The 14,723-nt window shown below is 41.7% G+C and overlaps 1 protein-coding gene across 2 annotated transcripts in view; it reads left to right on the top strand.

The window, feature by feature from the left end:
* Positions 1-1,529: 1,529 nt before the first annotated feature.
* The window catches only part of LOC306786200 (echinoderm microtubule-associated protein-like 6), a gene marked incomplete at both ends in the record, with an annotated part of 48,958 nt that continues 35,764 nt past the window's right edge, over positions 1,530-14,723 (top strand). For both annotated transcript variants that reach the window (XM_079280897.1, XM_079280898.1), the window contains one exon: positions 1,530-1,726. In XM_079280897.1, the coding sequence (XP_079137023.1) occupies positions 1,530-1,726 (197 nt within the window). The remainder of the gene's footprint in view (positions 1,727-14,723) is intronic.

A 14,723-nucleotide genomic window follows, 5' to 3' on the forward strand; every position in this document is an offset into this window, starting at 1 on the left:
TCTGTCTGTCTGTCTGTCTGTCTGTGGGTGGAGAGGCTCAGTTTGCAGCGGGAGAATGCTCTCCTCCTGCAGGGAATCAGGACTTTCCTCTCCCGTCATCCGGCCGGGATGCTGCGGTGTGGACCCGGGGCTTCTCCCCTCCTCTGCCCGCTGAAGTTATCTCACCTGCGGTGATTCAACCCCTTATTTCAGCCTCTCTTCTCCTCGTCTCTCTCCGGAACGGCCCGATCATTTCACAGTGGAAATAATCCGTTTATTTTAATTTTCTGAGATTATGTGGCTACACACCCTGTCCTCCTCCTGACTGGTGGATTTTTTTTTTACTCGCCGACAGATTTGTGAATGGGATTGTGAGCTTCCGCACGTTTTCTCCTCCAGCGAAACCTCCTCCACCTTTGCGCGCTGCGCGTAAATCCGCGGAGGGATGATGTGAACAACCGGGGGATACAGGAGTAATAATAAAGAAAACAAACCCGTGCTGTAGTAACCATGGCTGGTACTGAGGTCGAGGATTAGTGTGAGGAGGGATTATATTTCCCTGGAGCAGAATCCTCCATCAGTTGTGCTGTTTTTTTGTCTTTTTATTTTATTTTTTCTCGGACAGAACTTCCCAAACCCGTTAGAATATGTTCTCTATTTCCGTCTCTTCTCTTCTTTTATTTCCTTTTTGAAAAGTAAAAGAAAATCCTCTGCTCAGACTGTGTTCCTTTAGCCGATATGAGAGTAAAAACTACAGTATTAAACACAACAAAGTTCGCCTCATTACTCAGCTGTAGCTATTAAATACCATAAATCACGATGGGGTCGTTATAACGTCACGGTTTATAATTTACAGCGCAATAACAACACTGTCAGTCCCTTTGGAAATAGTTATGGAAATTGCACTCAAACCACAGGAGATAGAAAAATACTATTAAGTGCATCAGAAACTCTCTGCAGGACTATCCATTCAGCACACCTGAGGATGAAGATGATGATGATGATGGCTGATTGAGAGTAAAGAGCTCTGAGCTGCTTGTTTTTTCTGAGCTATTTAATTCACCTGCTGCCGGATGCAGAACTGTGGACACACAGAGATCTGATCAGAGGTGGAAAATGACCCGTGAGTACTGAATTAACTCTAAAATACCAGATACACACAATATGTTTCTGTATAAACTATATTTGCCATCACAGACATTAATACTATTGTGTAAGGAGCCACAACTGTAAAAGTTAGGATTAAAGTTATTTTATTTCACCATACAGAATAAGCCGAATACAGAGTTAAAATAACATTACATTAATAGGTGTCATTGTAAACTGATTATTAAGCATCAGAGGGACAATTAACTGCATGGAGGAACTGTATATCAGTTATTCAGTCTCCTTGTTCCTCGATCTGTTTAATTACGATCAGATCTCAGATTTCTGGTACTGATGATGTGTGCACATGATGTGGTCTGAAGGATCTTAAACCAGAGGAAGAAGTCGGAGTGAACCAGCAGCACCAGCAGCAGCAGCAGCGGTGTCCCGTCAGATGAGCGAGGATGTCGGACCGGAGCGTCCCGGGCTGCCGGCTCAGACTGGACTGGGTCTACGGGTACCGGGGCCACCAGTGCCGGAATAACCTGTACTACACCGCCGGGAAGGAGCTGGTGTACTTCGTGGCCGGGGTGGGCGTGGTTTACAACACTAGAGAGCACAGCCAGAGGTTTTACCTGGGACACAACGATGACATCATCAGGTAAGAAAGACTGTGCTGCCACACCTGGATCTGTAAAAGTCAGTTTATAACACAATATATATATATTTATTGATAATAAACACATTTTTAGGCTAACTCTCACGCAACTCGTGCCATACATTATCCAAGTCTCCGGTATTCAGTGATGTGTTCAATATTCTTCCCAAACACCTGCATTTTTGTCAAAATCTGACGATCCTCTGGGGAGCAGGAATATGTCAAGTTCCAATATCTTAGAATTTGGTGCATGGAGCTGCAGTGCAATCACAGAAAACAAGGGACTCCCTCTTTGTGTCGCATTTTCATGTGAAGCGCATCGAAATAATGTTATAGTTGGTGAATATTTGTGGTTAGTTGTATGTGGGCTGTAAGAAAACGCCTAAATGTTTCATACAGCAACATGGTGGACTTGACTGGAGGGACAAACTCTGCTGAATGAAATCTTCAGTCATGACTGTTCCACCTTCTCTGAAAAGCGTTAGATTTGTGACTCTTCAACTTCTCTTACTCATCTGGACGTTTTGCTCTTCGTCTTTTGTGTGGAGATGTTTCTTAGAAATCCTGGCGGGGGTTTATTCCTCCCACACAGTTCTGTTTGACAGAAGCTAAACTCGAAACAGAAACAGTTCTTTACTGTGGCAGGAAACAGCTTTTTAAGGTTTTGGGTGATGATTTACTCGTGGGTTTTTTTAAGGTCTTGAGATGGTAAGTGGATTTATGTAACGAAGGAAATATTGATTTTTAAGATGTTTCCATTCAGTGCTTGTTTCAGTTCATCTGTGAAAGAGCTCAGGAGCAGATGATGGTTGTCTTGTTCTCCACGAGCCTCGTCTGTCATACAACATGTAAGACGCTTACATTAGTGAGTCCTTTATATGTGATATGAAATGGTTTTAATAGCCTACAGAAATACATACTGCTACATCAGAAAAAAACAAATAATTACCCAATTAGTTACGCAACTTTCACATTAAGACATAGAAATAGAAACATATGAGCTACAAGTGAAGACACATTTTAAATCTGAATCTTTTATGTTTCCCTCTTTGTTTCTTCATCCGTGCATTTTCTACTCGTAGTTCTGAGAGGTCCCACGTGACTTGAAGGCAACACAGTAAACACAACACAGATATTTCTTATTTCTGCTGATGACACACCCCAGTCTGTGTATAACAACATATGAAATGATAACTGCTGATTAATTTCATGATGTTTCTGAATCTAATAAAACAATGAGACCTGAGATGAACTCCTAACGAGCTACACAGCTGTGATCCTGTTAGAGGAACCAGATGCAGTTTCAGGTGATGAACGGCGTCGTTCTCGTTTTAAATGAATAAACCGAGCAGGAGGAAAAGAACAAAGTAAAGTTCAGAAGACAAAATTGAATTACACATTTGGTGCAAGTCTGTGCAATATCTCACCACAGTGATATGATGATAGATGTTATAGTTTTCTGTAAAGATATGATCGCAAACTTCACAAAACTTCACACAGAGAGGAACACATTACAAAGAGGAACCACGTATCCAAACATCCTGGAGAACTCCTTTAAAGGACGGAACACAGTTTGTGGATCTGCATGAGCCAATTGAACATTTGTTCACAAACACCCAAAACGACTGTGACAGGTGTCTCTCATAGTGTTGAACAGATTATATGATATCGAATTATGGACAAAGCGTCTCAACTTCCTCCCACGTTCAAATCAAAATATACCGGATACATGAGCGGCCATGTTGAGGTTTTTAGATTTTGACCAACCGCCTGAACCAAGCACGGCCACAGCTTGTTAGCCACCTAGCTGCTACGTTAGCGCCACAATAGCTGTTTGGCTAAAAAGGCCCGACAGCTAACCACACTATCTTTATGAATATATATACACATGTTCTATTACACAGAAATATATAAGCCTCCGGCGTTGCAATTTCGTCTTTGATTTTTGTTTTTAGTTTGGCTCATGTCTGCTAACATGGAGGGGGCGGGACTTATAACCTATACTGCAGCCAGCCAGCAGAGGGAGACTGAGATGTTTTGGCTTCACTTTTGGGTAGCTGTCATGTCGCCCATCTTAAATACAGTCTGTGTGTTGAACACATGAAGAATAATCACCACCTCTACAGCTCTATGGAGCCTTTTATCCTCTTTTAGTTGCTCGTTTTGGTTTTGCATCAGATTACCTGTCTCGTTCAGGAAGTAAACCCACTTTACACAAACATTTTGTCTGAAGTCAAACTGTGATTCGTCAGCGTTATACAGCATTTTTTTATTCTCCATTTACAGAACAAACCCTTCATACAAAACAACATCAATTTGGAAAGAGGAATTTCATTAAGTGCATTAAGATTCTTCCACAGCGCACTCGCTGTTGCACATCAGTTGTAAATAAACATCATTTTTAGGAGACGGGGTCGTTGGTTGTGTTTTGATATCTGCAGCATTTCTGCACGTGGAATGTTTGCTTTTACACGTTGAGCTGATGATTAAGGAGACGCAGCAGAAGGGATTTTCTCTGCTGATGAGAGCAAATTAAAGCAACTGAAGGAGGAAGATGAATCAGCGAGGTCGCTCATTCATCCCAACACACACACACACACACACACACACACACACACACACACACACACACACACACACACACACACACACACACACACACACACACACACACACACACACACACACACACACACACCTGGTGTATTCATCGACACGAAACAGCCTATGAGTCATCAGAGCAGCAGGCGTGTTTGGACAGTTTATTCAGAAGGCAGTCAGCTGCTGCCTGTGGTACTGTGTCTCTGTACGTGTGTGTGTGTGTGTGTGTGTGTGTGTCACACAAATTGAAAAGCTGGATGCAGCCTCAGCCGGGCCATGCTCTCTGATAGGAGTGTTAGATTTGTCAGGTGACTGCCGGCTCACAGCCGTTACTACAGTGTGCTGCATGGTGAGTCTCCTCGATGTCACTGCAACCGTTCTGACATCTTTTAATTAAAACACACTCTGCACAAGTCCCTGTTATGAAGAGGAATTCAAACTGTGATGACTGTAAAGACGGTCTGTATTTTTAGTATCAAACACTCGCTGTAGGTTCGAAAGGTTTTTATCTGCAGATCAGTGTGTTCAGTATCTTTTGTGTTTCACGTCGAGACTACAAACGCACAGAAGATGAACGTCTCCTATAATCCCACATTCTGATTTTCACATTTCTGTGAAGTGAAGGAAGTATTCAGGTCCTCTACTTAAGTAAAAGTACTAATACCACACTCTACAAATATTCTGTGAAAAGTCCTGCGTTGAAAATGTTCCTTCAGTAAAAGTATGTAAGTATAATCACTGTTATAATATTATATATTACATCATTAGATTGTTGTACTCATGCGTTAATGCTAGATCTTACGAATACTTGTACCTGGTTACATTCCACCTCTTGTACACAATAAACAGAAGATGTACATGTTAGTCAGCGAGTGTTAGAGACGGTAGAAATAAACCTTCCTTGAACACAGTGTTCACAACATGAAGCCGTCGTGACATATCTTAGACTCTCCTCTGTGCCGTCGTTCAGACGTGTATCTGCTCTTCAGTAATTAAGACACAAAGCATGAACAGACCCAGAGAGCAGGATTTGCTGGCTGCAGGAAATGTCACCGTGTCACTGGTCCAGTCTGATGCATCGGCCTTTTCATCACCACTGACACCGCAGCCGGTGCTGTTACAGTGGAAACCATTACGCTCCGAAAGGATGGAGAGGAGTTCTGGTTTCTAGTTTCAGGCTCGAAAAAAGTTGAGTGTATTGTTCTAGTTTTGATAATCGCAGACCATGACTCGCTGGGAGTAGTCCAGAGCTGCTCTGGCACTTTGATCGGGAGAAGTTGGGGAGTTCTACATGTTTTGAATGTACTATAAAGACTTTAGTGAGGGAGCGGTGTGAAGTCTAATGAATATCCTCAAGTGATGTCACTTGAGTCAGCGTCAGGTGGTTCTGAAGAATACAAGTTTGAAAAGTGAAATATATCTGAAGTTTACCAGACCTCTGTTCCCCGCTGCTCATTTTCTACTAGAACTTCACACCACAATCTGCCACCCAACTATCAGCAGATGCATTGTGGGTATTGTTGGCACCAGTTTTTGACAAGAAAGAAGAATGTGTGGAATTACAAAGATGATGTTTGTGGTTCTGCTGCATTGCTTTTGAATGAGGGTCCACAGTCTTTAATGACTCGGAAAAGATGTGTTATGGACTTCACGGTTCCACCTGAGAACACGTGTTCCAGAGATACAAAGAGTTTGAGTCACATGTTTGGATCATGTTATCTCTCTATATTTACAATGAAACAGTTTTCATTTGTGAACCATTTGTAAGCCACAAAATAACCAGATTTGTTGATCAGTGTCGTCATTATGGTTTATTGTAAAACCCGTGATTATGGATGACATGTATCTCTTTTGTTGGTGCCTACAGTGTGAACACATTTTAAAACAGAAGGAAAGGAATGAGAAATCAGTGACGGAGACTTCTTTAAACTTCCTCGTGTCGTCCTCATCTCTCCTTTGCAGCTACTATGTGTAAACCGCTAAAACCAAAAGGGATTAAAGAGCTGGTGAAATGAGAACAGCAACGTGTTTTAATGATTTCCAACTGTAATCACTGGAACACAATCATCAGCTCTGACTTCAGTTTGTCTGCTGCACTGCGGCTGCTCCTGCTTCTCCTCCCACTAACTGGAGCTGATGGGGAAAAATGTGCAGACGACTGAGGTAGTAATTACATTTGCATTTTAGTCACTTCGCCAACGCTGTGACCCAGACTGACATACAGGAGAATGAAAAGATCAGCAATTTTTAAAACACAATTTCACGATTGCATGTCAAAATGTGGTCCTGATGTCAGTTACTGCAGTGGAAACTGCCACAGAGGAGGTTTTGACTTCTTTGAGTTTAGAAGTCTGTCTCTTTCTGTCTGTGGATACATTTTGTCAGAACCGTGCAAGATGCAGTCATCAGACTCTACAGGTGTATAGTTGAGATCAAACTGAAGGTTGAGTTTGAAGATGGTTGTGGTCCGAGCAAGGTTGCCGAATGTACGGGGGTTACAAAGTGAGGAAGGGTCCGTTGGCCGCCCACATTACGCCCCTGGCCTGGCTGGTGTGATCCCATCACAAGATGATCTCTCGTGATGTTCTTTTATTAATAAGACACATGAAAGGCCTCTAAAGACAGACATTCTGAAAAAAAGTACAAAACAAAATGTTACGTATACAGTCAGAAAATCAGGATTTTATTTAATAAATATAATTTAACATAAAACTGCTAATAAAGAGCAAATGCCACAAAACTCCCACATTAAAACAACTATAAGAATGGTCCTATTTTATTTTTTTATGATAAAAGGTTAAAGGTTCAATGTGTATTGTCTGCATTTCACCTTTTTAAAAGCAGGTTCATGTTTTTCTCAGATTATTTCTGTATTTCTTGTGAAGTACTGACAAGTTCCACCTCAGCATGAGAAGGTAACACGAGGGGTCACTGGTAGATAACTTATGCTTGGCTATTTGTATTTGAATAACACGATTGAACTTGTGTTTTACGACGATTCTTCACAAGCATGAACTTAAACCATTGCCAATATCAACTTTCTATTGCCTGTGTTGGTGGTTTACAGTTGATGAAGCAATGGAGAATGTGAATCTTAAATAATTCATGTGATATTTATGCTGGATGTTGAGTTTTTCTTTCTTCTCTGCAGCACCTTGTGTTGAAAGCTCTGAATCATAACTGCACTCACTCCTGTCTCTCTGCCTGCCTGATGGATTGCTTCCGTAATTGCAGGCTCCATGTTGAAGCAGTAAATTGAGTTTTTGTGAAAGGGAGAGAAAGTGGGACTGTCTTTTTTTCTTTTCTTTCTTTGGCTCTTTCATGGCCGAGGCCTCCCGGGGGGGCGATCGGCCTTTTGTGCATCGGGCCGCTGCTGAATACCAGCGATTATTATCGCAGACTGGATGCTGCTGCAAAGAGCTCACAGCTCCAGTTCAGGTCTGTGCCGCTCACTCAAGTTCACGTCGACTTCACTTTACTCGTTTTCATCTTCAGATATTTCAGTTAAGAGTCAAAACCAGAGTTAAATGTTCCTCAACTCCGCTGAGCCGGTTCAGTATTTGTTTCAGTTTAACCACGTATATTATTTTATGAAAGATGGAATTAATAGCATTTCATCAAATACAAACTTCACTATGTGCTTTTTTGCCAAGACATAACTCTTAAAGACGTAAGCCATCACCAATGAACTGAACCCCATGTTTACGACTTAATATTAATTGTGCCTCAAGACCCCTTTTCTGTGCATTTGCAAAAAAATGTAATCAATTCCCACATCACATGAGAAATAATCACTCCTTCTACAGTTTATAAGGTTTACATTTCTATTTCTGTTCTTTAAGTCATTGTTTTTTTGCTCGGCCTTTATACATGAAAAACTACAGTAGTAGTAGTATACTCGTAGACTAAACCTGACTCTACTGCTGCTCCTAATGTACAGAATACTGAAGAGACCGCGTGGGGGATCACCAGAGGAGTTCATGCACCAGTCCGGCTTCATGCTTGTTAGCCTGTTAGCTTGTTAGCCTCTGGATATTTCCCCTGCTGCCTGCAGAGCTTTTTTTACAGTTTACTTGATAGTTTGACAACTTCTAGTGGCTGTTGGTGTTAATAATTGTTTTGTATTTTAATTGAATTGCTTCGTCCAGGTAATTTTTGGTCAGTTTAGTTTACTTATTTAGCACCGGTGGGAGGAGGAGAGCTCGGCGCCCTGCAGCGTCTCCTCCTCCGGCCAGGACCAGAGCTTTGCCTCGCTCTTCTGACGGTTCCCCGCTGGGAGACAACACCGACACCAGGCTGCTGGAGGCCGAGGCCGTATTGCTGGGCCCGCTGGAGGGAAAGGGGGGACGGGGGAACCAGAACCAGGACTCAGAGGGGCAGTAAAACGAGAGGTTTTCTAAACACTACCGCTTACGTCCACAGCGACCACCAAAACAACACAAAATATAAATTTCCTCGTAGTAACTTCAAGTAACTTAAGAGCGGAAGTTAGCAGTGATCTAACGTACAGCTTACTGCAGTATTTGGATAGTGTTGAAAAGAAAGCAGCGGGGAGACTGCGCTGGAATATAATAATAAATAAGGTCACAGTGCACAGGGGATTGTTAAGGAAACTATGTTAATATGTACAGGCGACGGTGTTTTACACGTACGCGGAAATGATTTCATCCACTCGTATTCAACGACCGGCCGCAGGGCCGAGTGTTTTCAGTTGTCGACTTCGTCTCACTCTCATTTAAAAATGGTTCCCTCTGTTTTCTCTTTTAAACACACAATTAATTCTGTTTTACTGTGAGTGACCATCTGAATGTCATCAAAATGCACACAGACGAGTTACATTCATGCCACCGACTTACGTTTGAGGCAAAAGATGAGGATGAACTGTGACTGAAGGATCTCTCTCTCTCTCTCTCTCTCTCTCTCTCTCTCTCTCTCTCTCTCTCTCTCTCTCTCTCTCTCTCTCTCTCTCTCTCTCTCTCTCTCTCTCTCTCTCTCTCTTCCTCTGTTTCTCCTTTCTTTCCTCTCCTGTCCCACTTCCTGCTGGTCGCCTGCAGGCAGAACCTGACCGACCAACTGACACACACACACACACACACACGCACGCACACACACACGCACACACTGGAAGAGCTCAACCAAAGGACATCATTATGTTTGCTGTGTAGTTTTGATGGTATTTCTGCTCGGCTGGATGAAACTAACCAGCCGTCTAACAGCTCAGCAGCTGAAGGAGAGAAAGAAGGTCCAGCTGATGAGGTTGCGCTCACATTATGGAGGAATCTTAATTTTGGTGATTTGTTGTAGAAAAGCCTCTTTAGACTGAGCGTCAGAGTGGAAGTGGTGGAAGAAGTACTCAAGATCAAAAAGTATTAGCATGATGATATACTTAAGCAAAAACAAAAGTACTTGTTTTGCAGAATGTTCCATTTCATACATTATATTGTTGGATTATAATTATTCATGCATTAATGTGTTCATCACTTTAATATTACATCATACGTTATGTTCATTTTAATTTGTACGGTATTTATAATCCAAATAAGCAAAGTAACTAAAGCTGTCAAAAGTAGAAGTATGAATAGCAATAAATGTGAATAGTCGTGTTAAGTTCAAGTCCCTTAAAAATTGTACTGCGGTACAGTATGAATGTACTTCGTTACTTTCCACCACTAATCAGAGCAATACAACAACACTGAGGTCAGGATGCATGAACATATGATCATCTTTCAGTTGGTATGTTGAACCTGCGACAGCTAACAAACCACATCCAGCAGTTACAGAGCAACACTGTGATTCATGAGGAGTCTTTGTGTTTGTGTCACCTGATGAATGTCAGTCCAATATTCACTCTTTTGTTTTGGCTCAGTTTTGGTCTCCACCATCTCCTGAGGGAAATATCTGTCTCTTTAGCCGCTAAATGCGTCACTGTGTTCAACCGTTAGTCTCTAACTGTGTCTTCCTGCTGTTCCCTGCTGAGCAGGTAGTGGACTGTGGCTTTTTATTGCTTTTTCTCAGACAATTAGGCTATAAGAGCGGCGAGTCAACCAGAGCAATCAAACTTTTGGCCAAACAGAAAGACAATGAGCTGAAACTCAATATGAAGCTGTAAAGTCGAGCGGGGCTGCAGACTTATACCAGAGACTCCTTTTTACATTTATATTCATACATTATGATAAAAACATCTACGATAGATGTTTAAATTAGAAATCCTTACATGTCCATTTGCAAGTAAATGTGAATTTGCTTTTTCAAAAATATCGTTGAAGGCGTTTTAAAAAGCAGCTGTGGAAATGTTGTGAATGACAGACTATTACACACACACATTCATATACAGGTAACACACATTGTCATTTGAAATAAGCTCACATACAAACACACAGAAACACTCAGCTGCTCCGTGATGATGAACATGTTTTACTTGGATTAGATTAAAGACTTCATGTCAAATTTGTAGGAAATTGTATTTGTGCAATTGGTTGAAATAGCATCCATTCATATTACTGCCAACTATTTTCCAAATATATATGCCACCATTTTGGTAAATGTTTTCCCTTTTCTTTCAAGAACTAGTCAGTGGTTTAAAACAATAAAAAAACACATATAAGACCCCTTTTAATCGGGCTTTTACTCAAGTCAAATATTACTACAACAAGTAAAAGTTGTGCATTAAAACTCACAGCCCCCTGTGGTACAAATCAAGTTACAGATGTTTCTGATGGTTGAAGGCGTGTCGGACTTCATGCATCCACGAACTCAGAGCAGACTCATCATTATCATCATTGCCACAAAACCAACCAATTCAGCCAGAACCGCTAAGCCGAGGCGAACCAGCAGGGACACCCGGGGCCTGTGTGTGTGTGTGTGTGTGTGTGTGTGTGTGTGTGTGTGTGTGTGTGTGTGTGTGTGTGTGTGTGTGTCCCTGAGGGTGGGAGTCCTCTGAAGCGTATCGCAGCTCGTTTCCCTCTCACCAGGGGAACACGCTATGCTAACTGGCTAAAGGTGATGAAGAAGGGAGTGGTGGCCTGTTGTTGTTGTTGTTGTTGTTGTCCAGAGAGGATGCAGAGCAGTCAGTGATGCGTTCACTGTCGCGTCAGCAGAGCGACGCCGCCGGCTGTGCTTTCGGACTGAAGGATGTTTTGCGTGAAATGAAGTTCGCGAAGACTGTGCTGTTGTTTAGAGGAGTCAGAGATCAAGATAAGACACAGAGCTTGCACTAATCTGGACCCAGTGCAGCGAGGCACTCACTAAGTGGGTTTGATGCTTTGTGCCCACTGGGATCACTCATGCTAAAATGCCAAACTATTGGTTTGTAATGTTTTTTTATGTGTTGTGTGTGTGTCTGCTCTTTGTGTCTGATACTTTTTGAAAAATGTATTTAGGTGGAAGCAGCCTGTGACCAATAACTGAGTTCAAGACAAATCTCCTCCACAACAATCAAATGTAATCTTATCTCAGCATCCAAGGCAGTCGTAGTCCCGGATGCCTCTCGTTGATAAGATGAAGGACGCGGCTGTGTGCTGCTCTTTTATCAGAGCGGAGGACGTGAACCAGATGTATTGGATCCGTCAAACGAAACTCCGACCACCTCATCCTTCAAGTTATCTTGTGCAGCCAAACCTTACTGGTTAAACACTCTTCAGATAAAGCATTCATCTCGTCTTTTTGCAGTTTGCTGAAGTTTTATATTTTTCAGAGTGACATGGGCTCAGGATGAGGACGTTTTTTCTTAAACATTTTTACAAACCTGTGTTTGTAGCCAAATTCAATGTAAGTACAAACTCGAGGTACTTGTACTACACTTGAATATGTTCATGTTATGTAACTTCCTTGTACTCCGCTAAATCTTAGAGGTAAATATTGTACTTTTTACTTCACTACAGTTAGTCTGATGAAGTACTTTTCAGATTACAGTTTTCCGTCCCTTCCTGTCCAGTGAGATCCACGTATTTCCAGATGTGTTGATGTTGATTGTTTGTGATGAACTGAAGGATTAAGTGTTTCTTAATGTGGCGAGGACATTCTCTTGCTTCTTAAGATAAATAAACTATTTAAAAAGCTTCTTGGATCAGCTGTAAAAATGCATCAAATCTGAAAACGCTGTTTTTCTTTTTAGAGATACGTGGTTCTCACAGACACATAATTATCTCATATAATGTGATGCATTGATGCATCATAGATGCATCATAGAGCATCACAGTGATAGAGTTTTACTGACTGACTGGTTGGTTTGGCAAATGCGAGCGTGTTGAGCTTGAAGTGAAGTCATTAATTCTCTTTGACGCTCAAGTGTTCAATATCTAATGAAGACCTGGAAGAGAGGAGCAGGAAATAAAGCCTCTTTTATGTCAGACAGGTGCTTTTTTCTTTCCTCTTTATCTTTTTTTCTTTTTCATTTGACGGAGTTCGTTAATGACAGCAGCGTGCAGCACAGGCCTGGTGGCTCTGTGGATTCACAGCTCAGTGGTCTTCATTAAGATGATGACTAAGCAATTATTGCCAATCTGCCCCGTGGCCACCAATGTTCCCACGATCTGCTGGCACTCGAACACACTGGAGCATACACTTTTCCCACACACAGATTTACTCAAACACACACAAACCCCTCGGGGGGTTATGTCACTCGTCAGTGCAATTCTGAAAGGTCTGGAAACTGAATTTAAGCTACTTATTGTAAGATAGAGAGACATAAAGAGAGACTGAACTTCTTATCGGGCCTTTAAAAGAAGAGGAGATGTGCACTTTCTTTTAGGAAAAGGTCCTGTCCTCAGAGGCAGCTATTGGGCTTCTTATCTATCCACTTCTTATTGTATTCTCTCTCTCTGGAGGCAGCTGATATCCAGCAGCAACTGTTTTGGGCAACTGTTAAAGGCAATACTGTCACAGTTGTTTCATCTGCGCTGCAGCTTCGATCAAGTGTTCCTCCACCGCTGCCAGAAGACATAACAATTCCCCGATGAGCGGATTTGTTTTGAGCATAATTTCTTGTGTAGATTACACGACCGAACAGCTCACCGCCACATTTCGTTCTGACCGATTATAGTTTAACAGTTCATGTTTTTATCACCAGTTTAGCTCACTGACAAAATACTATATCATTAAAAACTAAACACGGAGCTGATGAAAGAAATACAAATGAAAACGTTTGTTCGTTTCTTACAAAAAGTTACGTATTGAGTAAAAGTGTCCCACAGCTTGAGACTTGGACTTGAGTCACAATTAAGTCTGGATCGTGACCTGTTTTGAAAGACTTTAGACTTGAATTGAACTTGGTTTTTCACCTCCAGACTTGGTCTGACTCAACACTCAAGTAGGATTTGTCGCGTCATGATTGTACGCACGCGGTGCTGCAGTCTTCAGCCGCATCGCAATAACGTACCGAAACTGGTTTACAATTAACAGGAATTTAATCCTACTGAAGCAAATACAATTATACAGTGAAGTACACGACTTCTATGGAATATTTAACAAAAGAAAACCCTCGCGCAAAAAAACTCATCTTTAGCTCTTCAGCCCGTAAAAACATGTCTCTCCGCTGAGAGCCAGACCAAGACGAGAAAAAAGACTTCAATTAAACCTCCCACATCCTGTTTGAAACCCCTCCCCTTTTGTCCATCACAATTCCTATTGGCTAACTCCCAGGTCCCAGGTGCCCTCTGTAATCGCCTGTCTAAAAGTCGCTCTCTGGCCCTTCGTTCTTAATACATTCTATATAAAAGATAAGACTTTGCAACTTTTGGCAAAAGCTTCATGTCTCAAATTCTACTTCTAGCTACTAATCCTAAAATATCTTTATGCTTATCTTAATTATGCATTTCCAAAACACTTATGATTATGACTAATTATGAATTCTTAAATATGAATCATTAAACACTTTTATTATAACTTCTAAACACACAGTTCTACACTCAAATTTCTTACAAGGGGCAGGGCAGTCGAGGTCTTGTCGGATGTAAAAATATTATTTTAAAACTCTCTCTGGTGTACTCAATTATCTCTACATGGGGGAAAACAATCTGTTGTATTACACACACACACACACACACACACACACACACACACACACACACACACACACACACACACACACACACACACACACACACACACACACACACACACACAGAAGGAGTTCCTCTGGGCTATTTATAGAAGCTGCCCTGATTTCACCACCGACTATAAATAAACTCACCTAGACAGATTTTATTCATATCTGCATGTGTGTTTATGAAGCTGCCTGTAAGTAGGTCAGTAGCATGTAGTAGTGAGGAGGCCAGAGGTCACAGCTGGACTGAGAAGTTCATCACAAAGGAAGAGAAAATAAAAGGCAGAGGGGATGTGTTTCTTGCAACGGAAGATTTTTGAGCTCAAACAGGAAGGAAATATGACCACGCACACACAC

This window comes from Melanostigma gelatinosum, assembly GCF_949748355.1.
Source record: "Melanostigma gelatinosum genome assembly, chromosome: 12".
Taxonomy (NCBI): Eukaryota; Metazoa; Chordata; class Actinopteri; order Perciformes; family Zoarcidae; genus Melanostigma; species Melanostigma gelatinosum.